The sequence below is a fragment of the Mytilus californianus genome, unplaced genomic scaffold, assembly GCF_021869535.1.
Source record: "Mytilus californianus isolate M0D057914Y unplaced genomic scaffold, xbMytCali1.0.p SCAF_9, whole genome shotgun sequence".
Taxonomy (NCBI): Eukaryota; Metazoa; Mollusca; class Bivalvia; order Mytilida; family Mytilidae; genus Mytilus; species Mytilus californianus.
In genome coordinates, this window is record NW_026262745.1 from 22,797,839 (window position 1) to 22,821,259 (window position 23,421).

At 32.3% G+C, this 23,421-nt stretch overlaps 1 protein-coding gene across 1 annotated transcript; it reads left to right on the plus strand.

The window, feature by feature from the left end:
- Positions 1-91: 91 nt before the first annotated feature.
- On the plus strand, positions 92-23,175 carry LOC127714482 (ubiquitin-conjugating enzyme E2-22 kDa-like). Its single transcript, XM_052220541.1, has 6 exons — positions 92-294; positions 4,497-4,649; positions 5,083-5,165; positions 5,915-6,078; positions 10,234-10,298; positions 17,441-23,175. Exons 1-6 carry the CDS (start codon positions 232-234, stop codon positions 17,510-17,512), a joined length of 600 nt encoding a protein of 199 aa, XP_052076501.1. The 5' UTR covers positions 92-231; the 3' UTR covers positions 17,513-23,175.
- The last annotated feature ends 246 nt before the right edge of the window (positions 23,176-23,421 follow it).

Here is a 23,421-nt window from a genome sequence, read left to right on the forward strand (position 1 = left end):
TCATATATCATTCCTATTAATTCTGTTGTAAAAAATATTAAATGCAAAAATTTCCGTGTATAAAGTAAAAATTTCAGTTTTGTATTCAATGCGCAACTTTCCATGTGCTCACTTCCGGAACAAGCACTGTTGAAAAAAACATAGAAAGTGTTACTCATCCCGTTAAGAATTTCATTCTATTGATTTATTTGCCCCTTACTTGTAATATATGTAACATTTTGTCTTGTAAATATGGCTAATATTGCTGCTGCTCGAATACAAAGAGAATTCAAAGAAGTGGTTAAAAGTGAAGAGGTACAGACTGAGACTGCTATGTTATCTGCAGAAATATTCAGGGCTATATTAAACTGCAGATTTATTTCGTTGTCACACTAACTCCAAAAGCCAAACTTGGTCATGTTATGTTTTCAAATCTAGAACAAGATATATACCGATTTCATCTTGGGCTATTCATTTCCTGTGTGACAAAGAGTTGAAAGACATTATGAAAGATGTTTATTAGTTTAAACAGGTGGGGGAATATATCCTATTTATTGTGAAATATCCTAATTGATGGGTCCAAATTATAATAAACAGCGATAAAAATTAGAATTTTATATTTCATGTACAAGTAATTGGCCGTCTTGGCACACATATTCATTTTAATGCAAGGATTACGTTTTGCTTTGCAAGTGTCGCAAAAAGTTGTTAATTCCATCATCTGATGATATTTTTGCATCACTATTATCCCTAGGTCAAAGTTCATGCTTGACTAACTAATAAAATTGATAGTAGACAGGGGCGGAGCCAGGATTTTGGAAAGGGGGGGCGTAGTATTTAAAGTTTGCCGAGCAGAGCGAGGCGAAATTTTTTTTAGACCTTTTTGGGGCTAAAAAACATAAAATAACTGTAAAATGCACATTTTTAACGGTTCCTGACGTGGGGCATGTATATTTTATAGTTAAAGTGTAAGCTAGGGTTGGACACTTTTGATGCCGCATTCTCCCCATTAATTAAAATTGAGAATGGAAATGGGGAGTGTGTCAAAGAGACAACAACCCGACCATAGAGCAGACAACAGCCGAAGGCCACCAATAGGTCTTCAATGCAGCGAGAAACTCCCGCACCTGGAGGTGTCCTTCAGCTAGCCCCTAATTGTCTATTATAAAATGATTGAATGGATCCAAAGCTATGTACTAATATATTTGATGTGGGATTTGTCAGTAAAAAATGGACATGGAAAATTCTCGTTTGTTGTATGGTTAGTTAGCATAACCTCACAGATTTCTTTTGTAAACATGTATGATGATATACGGCTATTCAATGAAGTTTATAATACGACCGACACGAACAAAGACAAACAAGCATTTTTTATCCAAATGTTTGGTTGAAATGTTTCACCCAACAAGGGAAGTGAGGGATCCCAAATCAACCAAAGGCTACGAATGAGTCTGAAAATCAAATGACAACGAAGTTGTGAATGACGGTCGACAAATGGAGACATAAAGGCCACACCCAGCAGGCAGGTTGCAGTTGGGCCTTGAAAAAAGTATTCAGTATATCAGTTCGGCGAAACAGACATTTCGGTCAGATATGGGATTTACATGCAAACCCCCAAAAAAATTTACGCCCGTTTTTTTAATCACCATGTTCATTTAATGCTGAATAATTCTATTGGATTTTTTTTTCTGATAGCAAAAAAGGGGACACGAGAATTGTTTTCAATACAGATACGGCCAGAATTTTTGTTTAAGGCAAAAATCAGGGTCAAAAATGTTTCACTAAAATATCTCAGACTGCCCTATAAAATCAAATGGTCCGTACCTTAGACTTTAATCTATCTAGAGCTTACTGACTAGGGATCACTATTCAGCAATGTTATTAATTGGCTGGGGCGTCTGGGGTTAAACATATTTTCGAAGGTAAATAATATTGCTGTGGAATTTTTTTTTCATGAGAGTGTAATAGAGTATTACTTTCTGTTGAGTGGAATTGTGAAATAGAAGTCAATACGTGGTTCTTGTTCAATCCTGTGTCGCTTTGAAAGAGTCATGCTTGTCATCCTCCGCCGTAAGCAATGTGTTACTGTAATTTGAATTTCAAAATGACTGAGTGACGTTTTTTTCGACGTACTGATCAACTCCACCGTAGCGAATCACATGACTTTGACATAATCAATAATATATTACAGTAAATACGAGCGAAAAATATCTTTATAAGTAAAGAATAGTCGCATAAAAATTAAATACACGGCCGGGTAATGGCAAAGTTCACGAAGTCTAGTCTGATTAATCATTTTACAAAAAAAAAAAAAAAAAAGTTCAAGTAAAGGGGGGGGGGGCATACGCCCTCTACGCCCCCCTCTGGATCCGCCACTGGTAGAAACTAATATATATAGGAAAATTGTGTCGTCAATATCTGCAATAATGCATGTGCCTAATATGAGGGTAGGAATGCCCTTTACCGTCAGGCGTCAAACGGTCATTTTCCGCTACCGTTAGCATCAAATTGTTTAAAATTTACTGTGATTCGTCAAAATATCCTTATGATTCGTCAGAGGTCTCAAATAATCATCGTTACCGTTATTTTTGGAAAAAATTTAACGTGATTCGTCAAAATCAGTTGATTTTTTTATTGTCTTAAAGAAAGTACATTTTATCATCATGCACCAAAAATTACCATTAACGTCATTTGGCAAGAATCTTTACCATTATTCGTCATGAAGGTACCCCGATTACGACCCTCTAATATGAGGCCTATGAAAGAATACGGGTCCGTTCGCCCAAAACCATGTTGCTCCCATTCACGTTAGCCCCCTTCCATGCTTGCACCCTGGGTTCCTCCACACCGGACAAAGTCATCAAACCCTAAGATACTCATGAATATCCTATTAATTAACAGCAGATTTATATTATATATAAACATTAGTTGTTAAAAAATTCCCAGCATAATATCTGGTGAAAAAGTAACTGAATTACGATAACGTATCCGATGTTGGTCCTATTGTAAGGAATTTCATATATGACGTCATTTTCAATGGTAGCCTTTATTCCCCTCGTTTATAAAGTAAAGTTTAATTAAGAACATAATAGTTTATACCTACATGTAGAAAACAACGAATATACAAAGTCGGCTTATCATTTATCGATCTGTGGTGACCTTGATTCATGTTCGCGCTGGGTCTGCTAACCTGGATACATATTTTATTTTGTAGTCAATATCATGTCACAAAAATGGCAGTATTTTGATTTATTTAAAAAAGATCCAAGTATTAAATTTCTATTGTTAAAGTGGAAAGTTTCTTTTCCCTGCCACTAGGCAACTGGGGCAGTAATGTTTACCCTTGTCCATCAGTACAGACATTTGTACATACTACATCCATCTGTATGTCCAAAAATTAGTTTCCCCATTCTCTTCACTTTAGTTTGCAATAACCAAATGTTATGAAACTTGTACGTACACAATGGTTTTTACCACCAAATACAGATCAAATTTGAATTTAATTGGCTTAACTTTCACAGTCCACAAGTTATGTCCCTTTGAATAAAGAAAAATTACTGAATTTAATGTTTCTTTGCCCCCTGCGACTATATATATACATGTAGGCAAGAGAGGGGTAGTAATGTTACCCTTGTCCATCAGTACGTCTGTATGTACTACGTCCATCTGTATGTACAATAATTTCCAGTCTCTAACTTTAGTTTGCCTGAACCAAATGTTATGAAACTTATACACAATGGTTATTACCACCAAACACAGATAAACTCAAATTTGGATGGCATCACTTTCATCGTCCACGAGTTATGTCGCTTTACATAAATAAAAATTGCTGAATTTACTGTTTCTGCACTCTTTCTTTACTTTGCCTCAACAAAATTATATGAAACTTCAACACAATGCTTATTACCACCAAACACAGATCAAGAATTTGGGTGGCATCACTTTCACTGTTCTGGAGTTATGTCCGCAGTTAATACAAAAATTTCACAATTTGCTGTTTCCACACTCTAACTTAACTTTGCCTGAACCAAATGTTATGAAATTTATTCAAAATGCTATTACCACCAAACACAGATCCAGTTCGAATTTGCATGATTTGGCTGTCGTCACTTTCACCATTTGTGAGTTACAGTGTATAAATAAGAAGATGTGGTCCCTGTAAATGGAAAATTGCTGAATTTACTGTTTCTGCACTCTAACTTTACTTTGCCTCAATCAAATGTTATGAAACTTACACATAATTGTAATTACCACCAAACAGTTTTCACAGGTCAAGTTCAAATTTGGTTGGTCACTTTCACTGTTCTTGAGTTACATGTATGTCCCCTTAAAGATGCTGAATTTTTTGTACATTTACAAGCGGTGGGCATCTGCGTCCAATGGACACATATTTGTTTTATTTTTTCAGTTTCACATACACTTCTGTGCAGGTGGACATTGATAATTAGTAGATTTAAATCATTTTACCTTCTTAGTTACAGATATAACCAAATATGTTTTTTTCTTTTTCAATCCAGGTGGAGCGGTGTAAAATAAAAGTAGCACTCAAAAATGATATGTATAATGAGTTAGAAGGGACGATAGCAGGACCTCCCGATACACCTTATGCTGGGGGAACATTTAAACTAGAAATAAAAATACCAGAAACATATCCATTTAATCCTCCAAAGGTAAGCTGAAATGTTTACTATTTAAAATTGCAATTGGTAAATTGTAAAACATGTTCATCTTGATTCTTGATTCTTCCAATTTATAAATTTACTAGACGACTGGTTAACATAAGTTACAATACTGGTACATGTACCTGAAATTTTATTATTTGAGAAATTTACTTTGTAAATTCATTCAGAGCTGTTGTTAAATATAAAATTAAGAAGATGTGGTATGATTTCCAATTAAACAACACTCCACCAGAGACCAAATGACAGAAGCTAAAAACCATAAGACACCATGCAGCCATAAACAATGAGCAAAACCCATACTGCTTAATAAGCTGTAAAATGCCCCAAAATGACAAATGTAAAACAATTCAAACAAGAAAACTAACAACCTAAAGTCTTTTTTAAACTTAAGTTTAATTATGTTATGATATTATTTTTACAGGTAAAATTTACTACAAGAATATGGCACCCAAATATAAGTTCAGTCACAGGAGCTATTTGTTTAGATATTTTAAAAGATCAGTGGTAAGTATTTGTGATTAATAGACCTTTCTCCAAGAGTGGTCCTTTTATGATAATATACAAAAAGCGTTTGACTTACATGTACATGTAAAGGTGATTATGTTTTCTGTGCCTTTTTCCATTATATCGTCGTTTGACTGATTGTATCAAGTTAATGTTTTTGGTTAAGTAGTTTACCATGAAGTTGTGGTCACTCTGAACTCAATCACATGTCCATTATGATGTGAACTTTTAGATTATATCCCAAAGTACATTTTTGACCCAAATTCAAGGTTCAATGAACATTGAAATGTGATAGTGTAAAACCATAACATTCTCAGGTTAAAGTTTTCAGATAAGTGTGTTTACCATTGAGTTGTTTTCATATCAACTTGAAATTTAGTACAGATGTTCTTTATTTTGTGAACTTCAAAAATTTTATACCAAATTGCATTTTTTTATTCAATTTTACACAGTTGCGTACCCCTTCATGTCATTAGGTCACGTTTAAAAATTGCCTCAGGTCACCACAACATTTTTCAGCAAACTATACAGAACTGATTCTTGGTTTTGGACGTTTTAAAAGGTCACAAGTCCTTTTAAATGAGACATCTGGTTGCAAGGTCACATGCTAAACTCCCAAGGTCGTAGGTCAGATTTGATTATGTTGGAACCACAGCCGGCAAGGTGTTCTATGAACACATATTCTTATTTTCTTTTATTAAAGATTTAAACCCCTAAGTTTTATTCTGAAGGAATCTAATTTTTTGCAGGGCTGCTGCTATGACATTAAGAACAGTTTTATTATCGTTACAAGCTTTATTAGCTGCAGCAGAACCTGATGATCCACAGGATGCAGTTGTAGCCAAACAATATAAAGATTGTCCAGAAATTTTTATAAAAACAGCCAGACATTGGACAAATATATATGCCGGTGGTTTGTATATATATCTTTTTCAAATTTAAAAGTGACTAGATCGAGATATAAACTATTGGAAATAATGTCAATGCTCATGTGAATATTAAGTGTGCTGTGCTGGTGAATCAAGTTCTCAGATCTGCAAGTTCAGATATTAATATCCCTTGCTACCAGATTACTTTCTTTGTTATCTGTATCCCCTTCTTATTGATTTTTCATTAAAAACAAAATTTTATAAAGTTTCATTTCCTTAATACTTTGATAAGTTTTTGATAACATACAACTATATATAGATATTTTAAGTATCATATCAGATTAATTAAACACTACTTAACTATTTGCATTTCACAGTTATTGACAAGTTAAATTTTTTTAAACATGTACCATGAAAACAATACTCAGATAATATGATTTAATTGATCATGAAAATTAACTGATGTATCTTAAATAGTCCTGCATCAAAAGAAGGTCACTATGACTTACATTTTGATCATGATAAGTTAAGTACTCATTGCTTTGGTAAAGCTTATTATCAGAGTTGAGTTCTTTGATACTTAATAAACTATTGGTTTTGAGGTGGGCTTATATTTATGACACCATAATGGGAACTTGTAACTATAATGGTTACTGGCATTTTTTTACATGCTTCAACCAATATGGTAGGGCTTACAACCCAGTTGAAATTAAAGGGGAATCACTAATGGTAATTCAATGATATTTGATTTGTAATTGTTCAGCATTAACACATCTCTATTTTTACCCCACCCCCTTAGTCATGGTCTATTGCCTTTGAAACATTTACATAGTTGACATACTTAAAGTATGTGATTACGTCAGTTTTAAGGGAACCACTAATGGTAAGTCAATGATATTTAATATGTAGTTGTATTAGTATAATCACATTTCATTTCCACGAAGATTATAAGCCTCGGTCCCCTAGTCATTGTTCATTGATTTTGATCAATTAGAAAAGATGCAAGATCTCCTCTGTCTGTCCATTCTTCATAAAAGTATCACAAGTTCTCGTACTGTTTACATAGAAATGGAATGAAACTTGGCAAAATTTACCATCTGTAGTTGTGCACGGCAATATTTTTTTAATAAGCCTATGGTGAATTGGTTATTAAAAATAAAGATAAAAGAGTTCTGGTATACTGAAACAATAATATGCATATTCAGGAAGAGCATATTTACAGGGATTGAATCTCAATGTATACTGCAACCATTTCAAGTCATATGAAACGAGTTACAGTTGTTAAAATGATTTGTTGCTTTAATTTTGTTTTTATGCCCCTGCCGAAGCGGAGGGGGCATTAAGTTTTACCCTTGTCCGTCTGTACGTGCGTCCGTCCGTACGTCCCAAAATTGGTTTCCGTTCTCTAACTTGAGTTTGCCTCAACCAAATGTTATGAAACTTATACACAATGCTAATTACCACAAAACACAGATCTAGTATGAATTTTGGTGGCGTCACTTTAACAGTTCTAGAGTAATGCCCCTTTATAAATGGAAAAATTGCAAAATTTTTAGTTTCCGTTTTCTAACTTAAGTTTGCCTCAACCAAATGTTATGAAACTTATACACAATGCTTATTTCCACAAAACACAGATCAAGTTTGAAATTTGGTGGCGTCACTTTAATTGTTCTAGAGTTATGCCCCTTTAGAAATGGAAAAATTGCAAAATTTTTATTTTCTTCTAAATATCAAGCAATTTTTAAAATTAGAGTTATCTTCCTTTGTCCGTGATTATAGTTGAATCAACTACAATCAATGCTTTATACAATGCAATGTTTAATTTTGACTTCCACTGATAAAACACAGATCAAGTTGAATTTGGGTAGTGTCACTTTAACCATTATTGAGTTATGCCCCTTTATAAATCGAAAGATTGCAAAATTTTTAATTTCCATTCTGTAACTTAAGTTTGCCCCAACCAAACATTATGAAACCTATACACAATATTCATTACCACAAAATTATGATCAAGTACAAATTTTTTGTTTCCGTTTTCTAACTTTAGTTTGCCTCAACCAAATGTTATGAAACTTATACACAATGCTTATTACTACACAATACAGATTAAGTACAATATTTGGTGGCGACACTTTAACTGTTCTTGAGTTATGTCCCTTTATAAACATAAAAATTGCTGAATTTTTATACGCCCGTTTACGGGACGTATTATGGTATACCGTTGTCCGTCCGTCGTCAACATGTCGGACATTAATTCAAATACACTTTAACCAATATGCATGAAACTTTAGTAAATTGTTTATATCTATTGATGTGAGCTCCCTTTCGTTTTTTATAAATTTTGGATTACCGTTTTTCGAGTTTTGGGGTTTTATTCATTAAAAAAGGGGGGATTTTCCAGTTTTCGGACAATAACTCGAAAACAATTTCACCAATTTGCATGAAACTTTTGTAAATTGTTTATATCTATTGACATGAGCTCACTTTTGTTTTTTTTTAAAATTTCAGATTTACCGTTTCCAAGTTTTGGGGTTTTATTCATTAAAAAAGGGGGGATTTTCCAGTTTTCGGACAATAACTCAAAAACAATTTCACCAATTTGCAAGAAACTTTGGTGAATTGTTTATTTCTATCGACATGAGCTCCCTTTTAATTTTTATAAATTTTAGACCATACGTTTCCGATTTATGGGTTTTTTTTTCATTACAAAAAGGGGGATTTTCCAGTTTTCGGACAATAACTCAAAAATGCTGAAAGCATTTTTTATGAAACTTTCATAAATTGTTTACATCTATTGATGTAAGCTCCCTTTTGATTTTTATAAATTTTCGATTATACGTTTCCGAGTTATAAGATTTTATTTGTTTATAGTCTGACAACAGATTTACTAAGTATTGCGCAACAGCACAGTGTATTGTACAACAGCAAGAAATCTTTAATTGAATATAAATTTAATTCATATAACCAATTTCAAGTTCTTTGACTACATTTATTCAGAAACCTATAATATGTCAAATATTTAATTACAATCCAAATTCAGACCTGTATCAAGCTTGAATATTGTGTCCATTTTTGCCCCAACTGTTCAGGGTTGGACCTCTGCAGGCGTATCCAGCTGCGCTCAGCGAAGCAGTTTATTTAGTTTGTCTCAACCAAATGTTATAAAACTTATACACAAACGTTCTAGAGTTATGCGTGTTTACAAATAGCAAAATTGCTGAATTTTTAGTTTCTGTTCTCTACTTAAGTTAGCCTCAACCAAATGTTATGAGACTTACACACAATACTTGTTACCACAAAACTCAGATCAAGTTCAAATTTGGGTAGCATCACTTTTACCGTTCTTCAGTTATGTCCCTTTATAACTATTATGATATGCAAGCGGGGGCATCATCTGTGTCCACATGTGGACACTATCCACATTTATTTAAGCATCAGTTATTACTATTTACCTTCCAGTGCACGTTTATTTACATTCTTTCATTCACGGTTTTTCCCCTTGCACTTGTGCTGTGTGGTGGCCAAAGTTCTAACGAGAGATCTTGTAGTTAAGGTCACTTCATACGTGGAAATATTGGTGAATCAGTGTACGGGAAGACAATAATTCAATAGCAGTACATTTATGAAGATTTTGATAATATAAAGGATTTTCTTTTACAAGAAAGTTTGCGTACACTTGTTATATAGTGAAACTTATCCATTCAAGTATATAAAACATATTCAACTTTTTTTTTTAATTTCAAGGTTTCATATGACTTTAAAGAGAGTTCCAAGCCTTCAAAGTATTTCTTTATAAGGGATTATACTTGATTATGGAATTGTACAATTGCTTGTCTTGTTGGATTATAATCGATATCAGAACATCACTATTTTCAATGATAGTAGAGAGTGATATAAACAGCAAAAATATGATAGAAAACAGAAACTTATTTAAGTACTGTAAATTCAGAAATTATTGCGTGCATTTATTATTGCGATTTTGTCATTTTAAACTAAATTGCGATTTAAATTTTTGCGATATTGAGAAAAATCCTGCTTAATTCAAATAAAAAATTTCAAAATGCGAGTTTAAATTATTGCGAATATAACCCTGTCGCATTTTTCGCAATAATAAAAACATCGCAATAATTTCTGAATTTACAGTAAACAAAAACAAAATGAAATGTTGTATGTTATATGAAATTATACGTTTTTTGTAGGTCCCCATAGAGAATTGGATTTAGAAAATAAAATTACACAAGTAATGGGAATGGGATTTGATGAGGTAAATATTATGTAGAAAGTGCTATTACTTTTGAATTGGCAATGGGGGTTCTGTTCAATAAATGTGAAAGCCCCTAAGTTTTCAGTTCTTAAATTCAGTTATAAATAAAAATAAATGTGGGGATACACCAATAAGACAAACAACAAATATAACCAAAAGACATCTAGAGGGCAACAACAGACAGGTGTCTATACAATATGTCATACTCTAAATCATTGATTTTATGAAAAGTGGTATGTTATGAACGTTAAATTACTCAGTGATATCTTTGTGTGAACGTAACGTACCTGGCAAGTTTTGACAGTAGCCAATTTTGTGTCACAAAATTCCACCAATTTGTGGCATACAAATGTTTTCATATTTGTTGTTATTTTTATGCCCCCGTCGTAGTGGAGTGGGCATTAAGTTTTACCCTTGTTCGTCCGTACGTACGTACGTCCGTCCCAAAGTTGGTTTCCGTTCTCTAACTTTAGTTTGCCTCAACCAAATGTTATGTAACTTATACACAATGCTTATTACCACAAAACACAGATCAAGTTTGAATTTTGGTAGTGTCACTTTAATTGTTCTAGAGTTATGCCCCTTTACAAATGGAAAAATTGCTGAATTTTTCGTTTCTGTTCTCCAACTTTAGTTTGCCTCAACCAAATGTTATGAAACTTATACACAATGCTTATTACAACAAAACTCAGATCAATTACAAATTTGGGTAGCGTCACTTTTACAGTTTTTGAGTTATGTCCCTTTATAACCTTAAATGCAAGTGGTGGCATCAGTGTTTTCCATTCGGCATTTAAGCCAGGTGTGCCGACCACCTTCTTTTGAAAGCCGATCCACCTTTCCATTTTAGGAGGTGGTCAGCTTTTTTTTTTCAAATTCTGTATTTTTTTCGGTTCTGCACCGTAAAAGTTTAAATACTAATCGCGTCTCGCTGTTTGTTTTCATTGACAAAAATGGCGGATCGTCAAATTTCAATGTTTTCTTTTATTAATCGTGGGAAGAGAAAGGCAGATGACGATGGTGATAAGGAAAATTCTAGGCCAAATAAGTCAACTAAAACGGATAGTTGTATTGTAATTGTTGAATTTGAAAAAAAAGTATCAAAACAGCGGAAAAGGCACGCAAGCGATCGCGAAGATGAACAGGTTGGGAACAATCCCCCAAATGAGAGATATCCCTTAAATGAGGGACTGTCTGTCTGGCAAGAGGTCATGTTAATACTGTTGAAGAAAAGAAAAGAGAGAAACTTAGATTTTTTAACTTAAAAGTGGGAAAAATCGTTATGTTGGAACAACTTTTTTAAAAGAGGGTCCCATTATTTTTAATGTCATAATGATAAAGATAGAAGTCCAGGAATATTACAAAATTATTGGACATGTTTTGACCATATAATACAAAATAGATGTATAGTTCTTTGGGAAAGTTTCTGTAAATAAAATAAATATGTGTTCATTTGTATCTCGTGAAATGTACCCCTCATAAATGGGATATTTATTACATTGAGAGGTTACCCCTCATTTGAGGGGTTGTTCCCAAGCTGATAAATATGAATAGGACTTTAAATGGCTAATCAGCACAGAAGGAGGATATTTCTGTTCTGTGTGCCAAAAATACAACACTAAAGCGAGGAACAGGACAGAAACTTGGATCGATAAGCAATGCATATGCAGGAGAAGGGAGTCCTGCAAAAGCCATATCTGCTATCCGGGATGCGAAAAACTAATTTGTCAAATGAAAGGCTAGCAGTGATAGCAGAAGAATGGTTCAATTTTATTAAATGTGAATACAATACTAATCCTTCTTTTTGTGTCCCCAAAAACAGTAAAATTAAACCAGGTTGGAAATGTTAAAACAAAAAAAAAACCAACCGGTTGCAAGTGATTTTTTCATAACACCCACCTTACCTTAGTGAAAAATGGAGAACACTGGGCATCATCTGTGTCCCATGGACACCATTCACCATTTATTTCTACATTTCCTTAGTAACTTGTATTTATATGCTTTGTATTGCTGATTGGTGTCAAGACAAAATCATACCTGCTTTCTAAATTATCCTATATTTATGTACTTGCTGACAGTACTACACATGATTAACCTTGAATATTAGCAACCTATTTCTTGCACGCAACATTATTGTGTGATTTGGCATATAAAAAGGTGATTTGCCATGGAAAACATGATTTTGATTTAAATTTCGAACTGAGCATCAGAGAATATAGGTAAATATTTTGACATACAAACACATATACCAAAAAAACCTTTGAAACATAATTATTGTACTTCTATTTATTGTATTGAATTAATGATAATATTATTTCTATTTCCTGAAAATAATTTAGTTATTATTTTGTAAGAAAATAGAAAATTAACATGGATGTGTATTTATACATCTCATAAACCATTCGAAAAGAATACAAATTTAGTTATGTTTTAATTTGTTGATACAAAATCGATGTTAGTGCCAATGTAAACAATATTCATTGCTATAAGCAATAAATCTACTATATTTTGTGTATGGAATGCTTGTAAGGCCAAAAATAGAATTAGAATTATTTCATGTTGCCTACCTACCCGAAAAATTTTATGACACAAATCGTTTCAATTTTTTTATGGCCCGCATCAAAGTTGTTGGGGCCATATTGTTTTACCCTTATCCGTCATTCTGTCATTCTGCAACAAACATTTTTACAGATTTTTTTTCTAAACGCTTTCACATATTGAGCTGATTTTTAGCATGTGAGTCTACTACAACCATTTAGACTGAGTTTACATTTTGCTTTTTTGCAAACAAGGCCATTCGTGTCATTCAGACACATCTCTTTTTTAAAAAAATGTCATGCTCTCATGTCGTTTTCTTGTCTTAAACATGTAACTTATGTTGTTTGCCAAAAAAAACAAAATCCCAACCGACCTACCCAACCATATAAGGCATGGGAAGGCAACATCTACAAAATATTTGTTAAGGGTGGCCTAAGGTGAACATGTCTGTCTGACAAGGTTCATCAGATGTACCGCCTTGATGGAGACATACATGTATGTATGCTTCTTCTGGCATCGGCGGCAGTATCATCGTCAACAATGTATTAGTTTGTGATAAGGTCTAGTTTATGGTGAACTGCTAGTGGAAGATCAGTGATATTTAGTATGCAGTAGTCTTAGCATTCCCAGTCTCATTTCCAAGGAGATTATTTTGCCCTGCCCCCTCAGTCATGGTCTATATTGACTTTGAAACTTTTGCTTAGTTTACATGTATTAGTTTGTGATTAGGTCAGTTTATGGGGAACCACTAGTGGTAGGTCAATGATATTTGGTATGCAGTTGTATAAGCATTAGCACATCTATTTTCCATGGAGAATATTTGGTCCTTACCCCTTGTTAATGGTCTATTGACTTTGAAACTTTTGCTTAGTTTACATATATTAGTTTGTGATAAGATCAGTTTAAGATGAACCACTAATGTTAAGTCAATGATATTTGGTATGCAAATGTATTGGCATTTGCAATTCTCATTTCCAAGGAGATTATATAGCACCACCCACTCATCATGGTTCATTGACTTTGAAATTTTTACATAGTGTACAAGTTAATGTTTGTGTTTAGGTTTGTTTAATGGGAACGACTTATGATAAGTCAATGGTATTTGGTATGCAGTTGTATTAGCATTGGCATATCTCATTTCCATGGAGATTGTTGAGCCCTGTACCTGCAGTCATAGTTCATTGACTTTGAATATTTGCATAACTTCCATGATAAAGTATTGCTATTTTAATTTCAACATTTGCATGATCAAAATAACAAAAAGGTGAGACATATCTCTGTGATTACAGTTTATTTCATTTTTAATATAACAAAAACTAGGTCACTATGACCTCAAATTCACATGCTACCTATTCAGTGCAAAAACACAACAGTTTACTAATACTGCTTGTTCTCTGAGAAACAAATGAGTTCAAATTTCAGTTTTTATACGACCGCAAAAATTTTTAATTTTTTGGTCGTATATTGGTATGACGTTGGCGTCGTCGTCGTCGTCGTCGTCGTTGTCGTCGTCGTCGTCGTCGTCCGGCGTCGTCCGAAGACACATTGGTTTTCGCACTCTAACTTTAGTTTAAGTGAATGGATCTCCATGAAATTTCACCATAAGGTTCAATACCACGAAAGGAAGGTTGGGATTGATTTTGGGGGTTATGGTACCAACAGTTAAGGAATTAGGGGCCAAAAAGGGGCCAAAAATAAGCATTTTTGTAACTTTCAGACAACAACTTGTGTGTAAATGTATGGATCTCTCTGACATTGTACCACAAGGTTCCATATCACAAAGGGAAGGCTGTAATTGATTTTGGGGGTAATTGCCTCAAAATTTTAGGAATTAGGGGCCAAAAAAGGGGCAAAAAACAAGCATTTTTCTAGTTTCATGACAATAACTTGTGTGTAAGTGTTTGGATATTTCTGAAATTGTACTACAAGGTTCCATATCACAAAGGGAAAGCTGGAATTGAGTTTGGGGGTAATTGCCCGAAACGTTTAGGAATTGGGGGCCAAAAAGGGGCCAAAAATAAGCATTTTTCTAGTTTCCAGACAATAACTTGTGTTCAAGTGTATGGATCTCTCTGAAATTGTACTGCAAGGTACCATACCACAAAGGGAAGGCTGGGATTGAGTTTGGGGGTGATGAATCATAAGGGGGTTCAAAAAATTTTGGGGGGGGGGGATTTTTTTTTTTTTTTTTTTCTTTTTTTCTTTTTTTTTTTCTTTTAAAATTTTCCATTTTAAGTTGGTTATTTCTGATTTATATTTAAAAGCAAATAATAATGATAGGGTAGGAGATACACACCAAACAGGATGTGTAAATTATTATATAATAAGTATTGTGCAATAGCAAGAAATTTTCAATTGCACAGTATTGCACTATAGCAAGAAATCTTCAATTGCACAGTATTGCGCAATAGCAAGAAATCTTCAATTGCACAGTATTGCGCAATAGCAAGAAATATCCAATAGCACAATATTGCGCAATAGCAAGAAATTGTCAATTGTACAGTATTGCGCAATAGCAAGAAATATTCAATTGCACAGTATTGTGCAAAAGAAGATACTTCGTATAAATTGCTTATTTCTTGATCAATTTCAATGGGGTTTTATTCTTGAATTCTTGGGGTTCTTTAATATGCTGAATCTAACCGTGTATTAAGTTTTTGGATTTTGGGCCCCGTTTTTAAATTGGTCCACATTGAGGTTCAAAGGGTCCAAAATTTAACTTTGTTTGATTTCATCAAAAATTGAATTATTGGGGTTCTTTGATATGCCAAATCTAACCGTGTAATAAGATTTTTAATTTTGGGTCCCGTTTTTTAAATTGGTCTACATTAAGGTCCAAAGGGTCCAAAATTAAACTTAGTTTGATTTTAACAAAAATTGAATTTTTGGGGTTCTTTGATATGCTGAATCTAAACATGTGTTTAGATTTTTGATTATGGGCCCAGTTTTCAAGTTGGTCCAAGTTGGGTCCAAAATTAAACTTTGTTTGATTTCAACAAAAATTGAATATATGGGGTTCTTTGATATGCTGAATCTAAACATGTATTTAGATTTTAGATTTTTGGCCCAGTTTTCAAGTTGGTCCAAATTGGGGTCCAAAATTAAACTTTGTTTGATTTCAACAAAAATTGAATATATGGGGTTCTTTGATATGCTGAATCTTACCATGTATTTAGATTTTTTATTTGTGGGCCCGCTATCAAATTGGTTCATATTGAGGTCAAAAGGGTCCAAAATTAAACTTTGTTTGATTTCATCAAAAATTGAATTACTGGGGTTCTTTGATATGCCAAATCTAACCGTGTATTTAGATTTTAATTTTGGGTCCTGTTTTTTAAATTGGTCTACATTAAGGTCCAAAGGGTCCAAAATTAAACTTAGTTTGATTTTAACAAAAATTGAATTTTTGGGGTTCTTTGATATGCTGAATCTAAACATGTGTTTAGATTTTTGATTATGGGACCAGTTTTCAAGTTGGTCCAAGTTGGGGTCCAAAATTAAACTTTGTTTGATTTCAACAAAAATTGAATATATGGGGTTCTTTGATATGCTGAATCTAAACATGTATTTAGATTTTAGATTTTTGGCCCAGTTTTCAAGTTGGTCCAAATTGGGGTCCAAAATTAAACTTTGTTTGATTTCAACAAAAATTGAATATATGGGGTTCTTTGATATGCTGAATCTTACCATGTATTTAGATTTTTTATTTGTGGGCCCGCTATCAAATTGGTTCATATTGAGGTCAAAAGGGTCCAAAATTAAACTATGTTTGATTTCATCAAAAATTTAATTATTGGGGTTCTTTGATATGCCAAATCTAACCGTGTTTTTAGATTTTTAATTTTGGGTCCCGTTTTTTAAATTTGTCTACATTAAGGTCCAAAGGGTCCAAAATTAAACTTAGTTTGATTTTAACAAAAATTGAATTCTTCGGGTACTTTGATATGCTGATTCTAAACATGTGTTTAGATTTTTGATTATGGGACCAGTTTTCAAGTTTGTCCAAGTTGGGGTCCAAAATTAAACTTTGTTTGATTTCAACAAAAATTGAATATATGGGGTTCTTTGATATGCTGAATCTAACCATGTATTTTGATTTTGGACATTGGACCATAATAGGTAAATTAAAAAAATTGAAGTTCTTAGACCACATTCTTTCTGTGTCAGAAACCTATGCTGTGTCAAATATTTAATCACAATCCAAATTCAGAGCTGTATCAAGCTTGAATGTTGTGTCCATACTTGCCCCAACTGTTCAGGGTTCGACCTCTGCGGTCGTATCAAGCTGCGCCCAGCGAAGCATTTTATTTATCACTTGACTGACACAAAACCTTTCTTCTTATAAGAAAAGAGATCTTCGATCAACATGAAACAAAAAAATAATGTGTACCGGTTTAAAAATGTCTATCATATTTGCCTACTATCTAACTTAGAATGATAAAGTTGCAATACAAGATTAATAAAAACTACAATTTGCTATGGTGAAGTAAGCAGTAAGTCTTGCTTAGTGTATACAATTATGTATTTATTCATAAACATTAAAATAAACGAAACACATGTGCTTTATGCCACATTAAAGTTATGAATTTTCTAATCTTTTTCAGGGCAAAGCTAGAGTAGCACTATCGTCACATAATTGGGATATAGAAAGAGCGACAGAGAATTTACTCAGCTAATATTCATGTGTTATAGACATTTTAACAAATCTACGTCCTTTTGTTATTTATGTTGATGATGAAACTCATATGTGATATTGTTATGCTGGAGGGCAAGGAGAAGGGTAACGCCAATACTATGGATGACTTCATTGTTATAAATCGACCATTTGTCAGCAAAATCAATAGTTATCATTCTGTACGGATGTAAATCAACAGGCTGTTCCAAAATTATTCATGGTAGGGTGATGGAAGGCACTCAATTATTTGTGGGCAATTGCATTTTCTTAGAATATGTAAAAGTTAAACGTAAAAAAAAATTTTACATTATGGGTAGTTATTGTCTAAAGAAAGTGCCTCTCATGCCCCCCTCCCCCCATGAGTTTAATTCTGGAACGGCCCCTAAAGGGATTTTCAATGATTCATAATTTTTTTTTGTTATGGGCTATATTTATAATGGCTTCTGAAGTTGTCTAATGCACATGATGTACAAAGATGATAATGCTTGTAATATAAAAGTTTTATTTTTCTTTATAATTTCTGTCTTGATGTTAAAGAAGAAAGTTCCATTTGAGGTCAACTTGGCCAGTAAATTGTTTTACTAAATTTCCTTACATTGCCGAATTGAATATTGAAAATCTATGCACTTGGAAAAACGCTGCAGTTTTTTGTTAAAAGTATTTCCATTTCACAATTAATACAGCCATGCAACAACATCAAATTAAATTAGATGACAAATTATTTCAAAATCTTGACTGTTTGATTCTTACATTCTGTGAAACAATAAAGGGCCTAAATCATGCCCAAAAAGAGGAAATGTGTTTTCTGTTTATTACCTGGAGGCATGTGCTCTATGTTAAGTCAACCACAAGGAACTTTGTGTATTATTGCTGAAAATTGTTTACCAATCTTCCTTATGATATTACTTCAATTATGTTACAGGCCAAATGTATCATTACGTTTAAGTTTATACTAACATTTTCTGAAAATTTTTATTTTGACATGTGATTAAATGTTATTAAAGTGTGAAAATTGTGATTAATAATTGTATCATACAAGTTTTGGTGAATTTGCAGGCCCAAGAAAACTAAAAAATGTACCATCTCCTTTTTAAAAAAATGACAATAGTTATTGACCTTGGTATGAACTTGTAAAATGTTAATTTTTTTCAAAATTTGATTAAAAGAAAATTATATAAAGTTTTTTTAATAAAATTTATTACTATAAACACAGTTTCTCAGATTTGCTTTGAAAGTTATTGACCTTTTTAACATTGCACAAAAATTTCGATGCAATCTCTGAAATTACTAAGAAGATACGAAAGGGATATGGTAGAGGAATCAGGAAACTTTTCTTTGCATAGGAAGTAGAATTACAAAATAAGGGAGATAACTGACATGACAAAGTAGTATTAACCTATAACTCTGGTCTTGCCCTCCATAATATCACCTCATTGTATGTTATACCTACTTATATCATGTGATCAAATATCATTATGTCAACAGAGACTTATGGCTTGTATGATTACTGTTTTATTGAAGTTTAAAATTGATTGTTTTTGTTAGAACATTATATTACATTGATCTCCACAGACCGACATTTAAATTGTTTGCACACAAAAAATCTATGACTACATCATGTAATATTAGATTACTAGACTAACTTGTTCATGGCTTTTGACTGATTGTTGTTTTTTTGTTTAAAGAACAAAAGTTTTCATTGTCATCATTATGGAACTATTTGAACATTATTTTAGTGTTTCGCCTAGTATGAATTATAATATTAAGGCTTAGATGAGGAAAATAGAATATTGTTCGGTAAGAAAGAAATGATGTCAGTTCAGTTTCCACCAATTGTGAATACAGAGTAGCCTCCCCTGATGATATGATTTAGATTTATTGTTATACCTGTTTAAGGATCAGACAGGCAGTGTATATATAATAGGAAATGAATTGACATTATAGGCTAGGAATGTGTTTCACCTAAAAACTTGAAAATTGGATTGGTTTCAATGTTAGTAACATTTTTTCTTCCAAACCTCTTTATTTGAACTAAGGCATCTTTAATATGTGTAGATATTGAATATATAGTCAAAATCTATGGAAAAAAATTGAGGTAATCTGTCTGAAAGTTTTTCCATTGCAGAGTTTGCAAAGGACTAAGATTTGAAAACCATTGAAAGTTGATCTTATCAGTAAAATGAGATTTTTCTGGACTAAATTTAAATTAAAATTAAGAATATTTTATAGTTATATGATAATGAATCAGTTAAGAGGGTCTGTTTTGGGTCACTTCATCATATTTTTCCTATTTGCATATATTTCATTCTTATTCTTATAAAATATATATCAGTTTTTAAAATTTGCATATATGGCAAAATCTGTTTGCATTATATAATCAATGCACTAACATTTGCTTAAAAAATCCTTGACAAGTAGGGAAGCAGATTTGTGATAGTGAATATACAATTCTTTGTATAGAATGAAAACACAAAAAAAATTTTTTTTTAATAAACTTTTTTATGCTCCACTTATTAAGTAATATATAAATATTTGTAAGATTAAATAGGGAAGAATCCATATTTATACCCAAAACATTTTTCAGTTTCAAATTGAAGAGGTCATTGGGAATTGTTATTCAAATAAAGCCTGTGATTTTAATGTCTTGAATGGATGATTGTGAAGTATGACTGTACTCTTAGATGCAACAAAATGGTAACCAATCTTACAGATCTCTTGTTATTTAAACTGTCTTAAAGTATTTATAAGTCCATCGTAGAAGGGATTTATTATGGTATACTGTTGTCTGTCTGTCCTTCCAGGTATCAGACCACTATGTTACTTTCTATGTTAAATTCACCAATTTCAGGTGTTCATAGCTATTTTGTGTTCAGTTTAAATAAAGTGACGGTATTATTATGTCAAAACAATACCTTGTCTGGCTTGTGCTGAAAATTGAACATTCCTTTAACTTCGTATAAAAGCCCACTGGTTCTGTGAAGGCAGGAAATACAAACACAGGTACTAATCACCTGAGAAACACGCAAAAAATACCCTTCTATTTCAATTTCATATAACTTTTATATTATTGAAATTAATCATTTAAAATGGGTTCAATAGTGATCCCAGGTCCTTAATCTTTCATTTCATACCAAAATTACCCAAATATTTTACATAATTATTTTCAAAGTTCCAGCTATGCGTAGGAACTATTTTGTCTGAAATGTGTACTACTTTCTTACATGTTATTCTTGACCAGGCCCTGAATTAGTGGTTTTGTACCTGTACAGGTCATACAAAAGCAAGAGAATTATTTGATCGAATTTCATGTAACTAGTATTAAATGTTTGAATTGGTGGAAAAGGTCCCTTTTGTTTTTGTTTTTTTTTTAGGTTTAGTCATTCCAGAGTTACAGGATATAAGGCAATATTTCACATAAAGTGCACTAACTCGAGTATATGATTGAATTATTTAAAACTTAACACTGTTGTTGGAATTGGTAATGTTAGGTCACTTTCAGTTCTGAAAATTATCTGGTTTGTTATTCAAGAGTCAATGAACTTTACCAATCAGATTCAAGTAAATTTTTCTGCAGAGCCATTTTACTGACTTCCTATTAAATGTCTTCTACAGTATTCCATATTATTCTTGTGCGTAAGATGGGTGTACCATGTTCTCCAGGTGCAGCTGTTTATTCAGTATTACTAGATTGTAATCACAACTTTAAAACATTTCTGTGTTTTGAACTGGTGTTTACTGGAACTAAATTGAACAATACCAGAACCAAATGAACATGAAAATATTTAAAATCATTAGAAATAAATGGTATTTGTTCTTTTGTCCTTTTAACTTTTTTGATTGAATGGTCACTGATGAGTCTTTTGTAGACAAAACGTGCGTCTGGCGCACAAAATTATAAGCCTGATATCTTTGACGAGTTTTTATAGTTACAATATGTAATCTTTATGAGATAAAATAAGTTATTCTCACATGTTAGATATTTGGCATATGAATGGCTGTGGGTCAGTATATAAGTAGAAATCTGCTAAATCATCAAGTGATTGGGATTAAATATAGGTTTAGATAAAATAGAAACTATGTTTTAAAGCCATTCTATGTTAATGGATATTTACCAGAAGTAATGTCAAATTTCACCATAATTATTTAGACATGTAATTGATTAAATTATTAACAGATGTTAAATTCAACTGAGCAGTAATTTTGCAGTTGTAAATAGATTTTAAGTAACATGTTGAGCTTTATCTAAATATATTTAATGTATAACACAATTATTAATTTGCAAGACCATTGCAGGAGCATGGAAAATGAAATTGAGATGAGTACTGTAAATTCAGAAATTATTGCGAAGTTTTTATTAATGCGAATAATGCGACTCGGTTAGTATTGCAATAATAAGAACTCGCATTTAGATAGCTAAACCATTGATCTATATGTAGATTTTTCTATAATCGCAATAATTGAACTCGCATTCTTGTCCATTTTTGAAAAATCGCAATAATAAACGCACGCAATAATATCTGAATTTAAAGAAACACCTGTACTAATTTCCATTCTTTCTTTAGATTTAAAGTTTTGAAAGAAAACAATATAAAATGTTTGCAATTATTAGAAACGAAAAAAACCTTACTAGCACAGCCAAATAGTCTACCTCATTTTAGATCATGTCTAATTGTCAAGTAGTAGAAACATAAGATAGAGAAAATGTAAAGAAACCTTACTGTCTCTTTTTTACAATCAAAAGCTGCATTTATTAACATAAGTCAATGAAAAGTCAAACTTTCCATTCCACAAAACTTGTATGACCTAATAGAAATTCAAATTTTCAAATTCATAAGAACTAAAAAAATAACAATGATAAAAATTCTAGATTATGGCAGTAATGACAAATTTAAGTTGCTGAGACAGAGTTTATAATCCTGCTTGAATATATTTATGTCATAAAATGTTGCTATATTAGAAGCATCATTTCTTGATTATATCTGAACCCTTTTTTCTTGTGTCCTAAACCAACTAGATAGCGAATTTCACGCAAGGCTTATGTCAGCATCAAAGGTTCTGCAATTTGTAGATGTGAAATACGAATTTGACCTTGACATTTGCAATTAAACTCTGCATCAGGTTTTAGTCCCAAAAAATTATGAAAATGGAAAACCACTCATTTTCTAATTCACTTTCGAAAAAGAAAGAGTGGTAATACAGGCATTTTAAGTCATTTTGAAATGCTATCACTTGGATGTGTGAATTAGTTTGAAAAAGATACTATTTAGACAAGTATTTAAATCCTGAGGTCTTGACTTCATTTTTGTTTGTTTGTAATATAATTATGTTTGCTTCATTGTGTATATTCCTGAATGAATGACATCTCACTGGGCACAAGGTTTGTTTTAATTTTAGATTTCCTTGAAAACATACCTGAATTATGATTATGGAATGTGAAAGAATCATTATAAATTTCCCTATATATTGATTTTTTTTAATATAATTTATTACAGAAGCTGTTTATAGACAATTTAATCTTATTTCCAGAACATTACAAAATTCTGTGTAATTTACGAAATATCCTTTTTTATTTAGCTACAAAAAGTTCAGTTCACACAGAGAAAAGCACTTAAAACCAGCATATGATGTAAATCAGTCGTTTATTAAATAAACTTTTTTTATCAAGCTGAAAATCTTATTCTTTTCATTAAAAGTAGACGAAGAGTTTTCTTTCTGAATTTTTGAAATCATGTCATATTTGGACACTATTAACAGCCTTGAGGAAAATGATTATTGAATTTTTAAAAAAAATCGAAATTTGGTTCATGCTTTAAATAGGACTTTTTTGTGTTATTTTTTTGGAAGATAATCGTTTAAAATAATGAACATATACAGCAGTTCATAAAGGGACAGGGAAACAGCTGCCAGTGT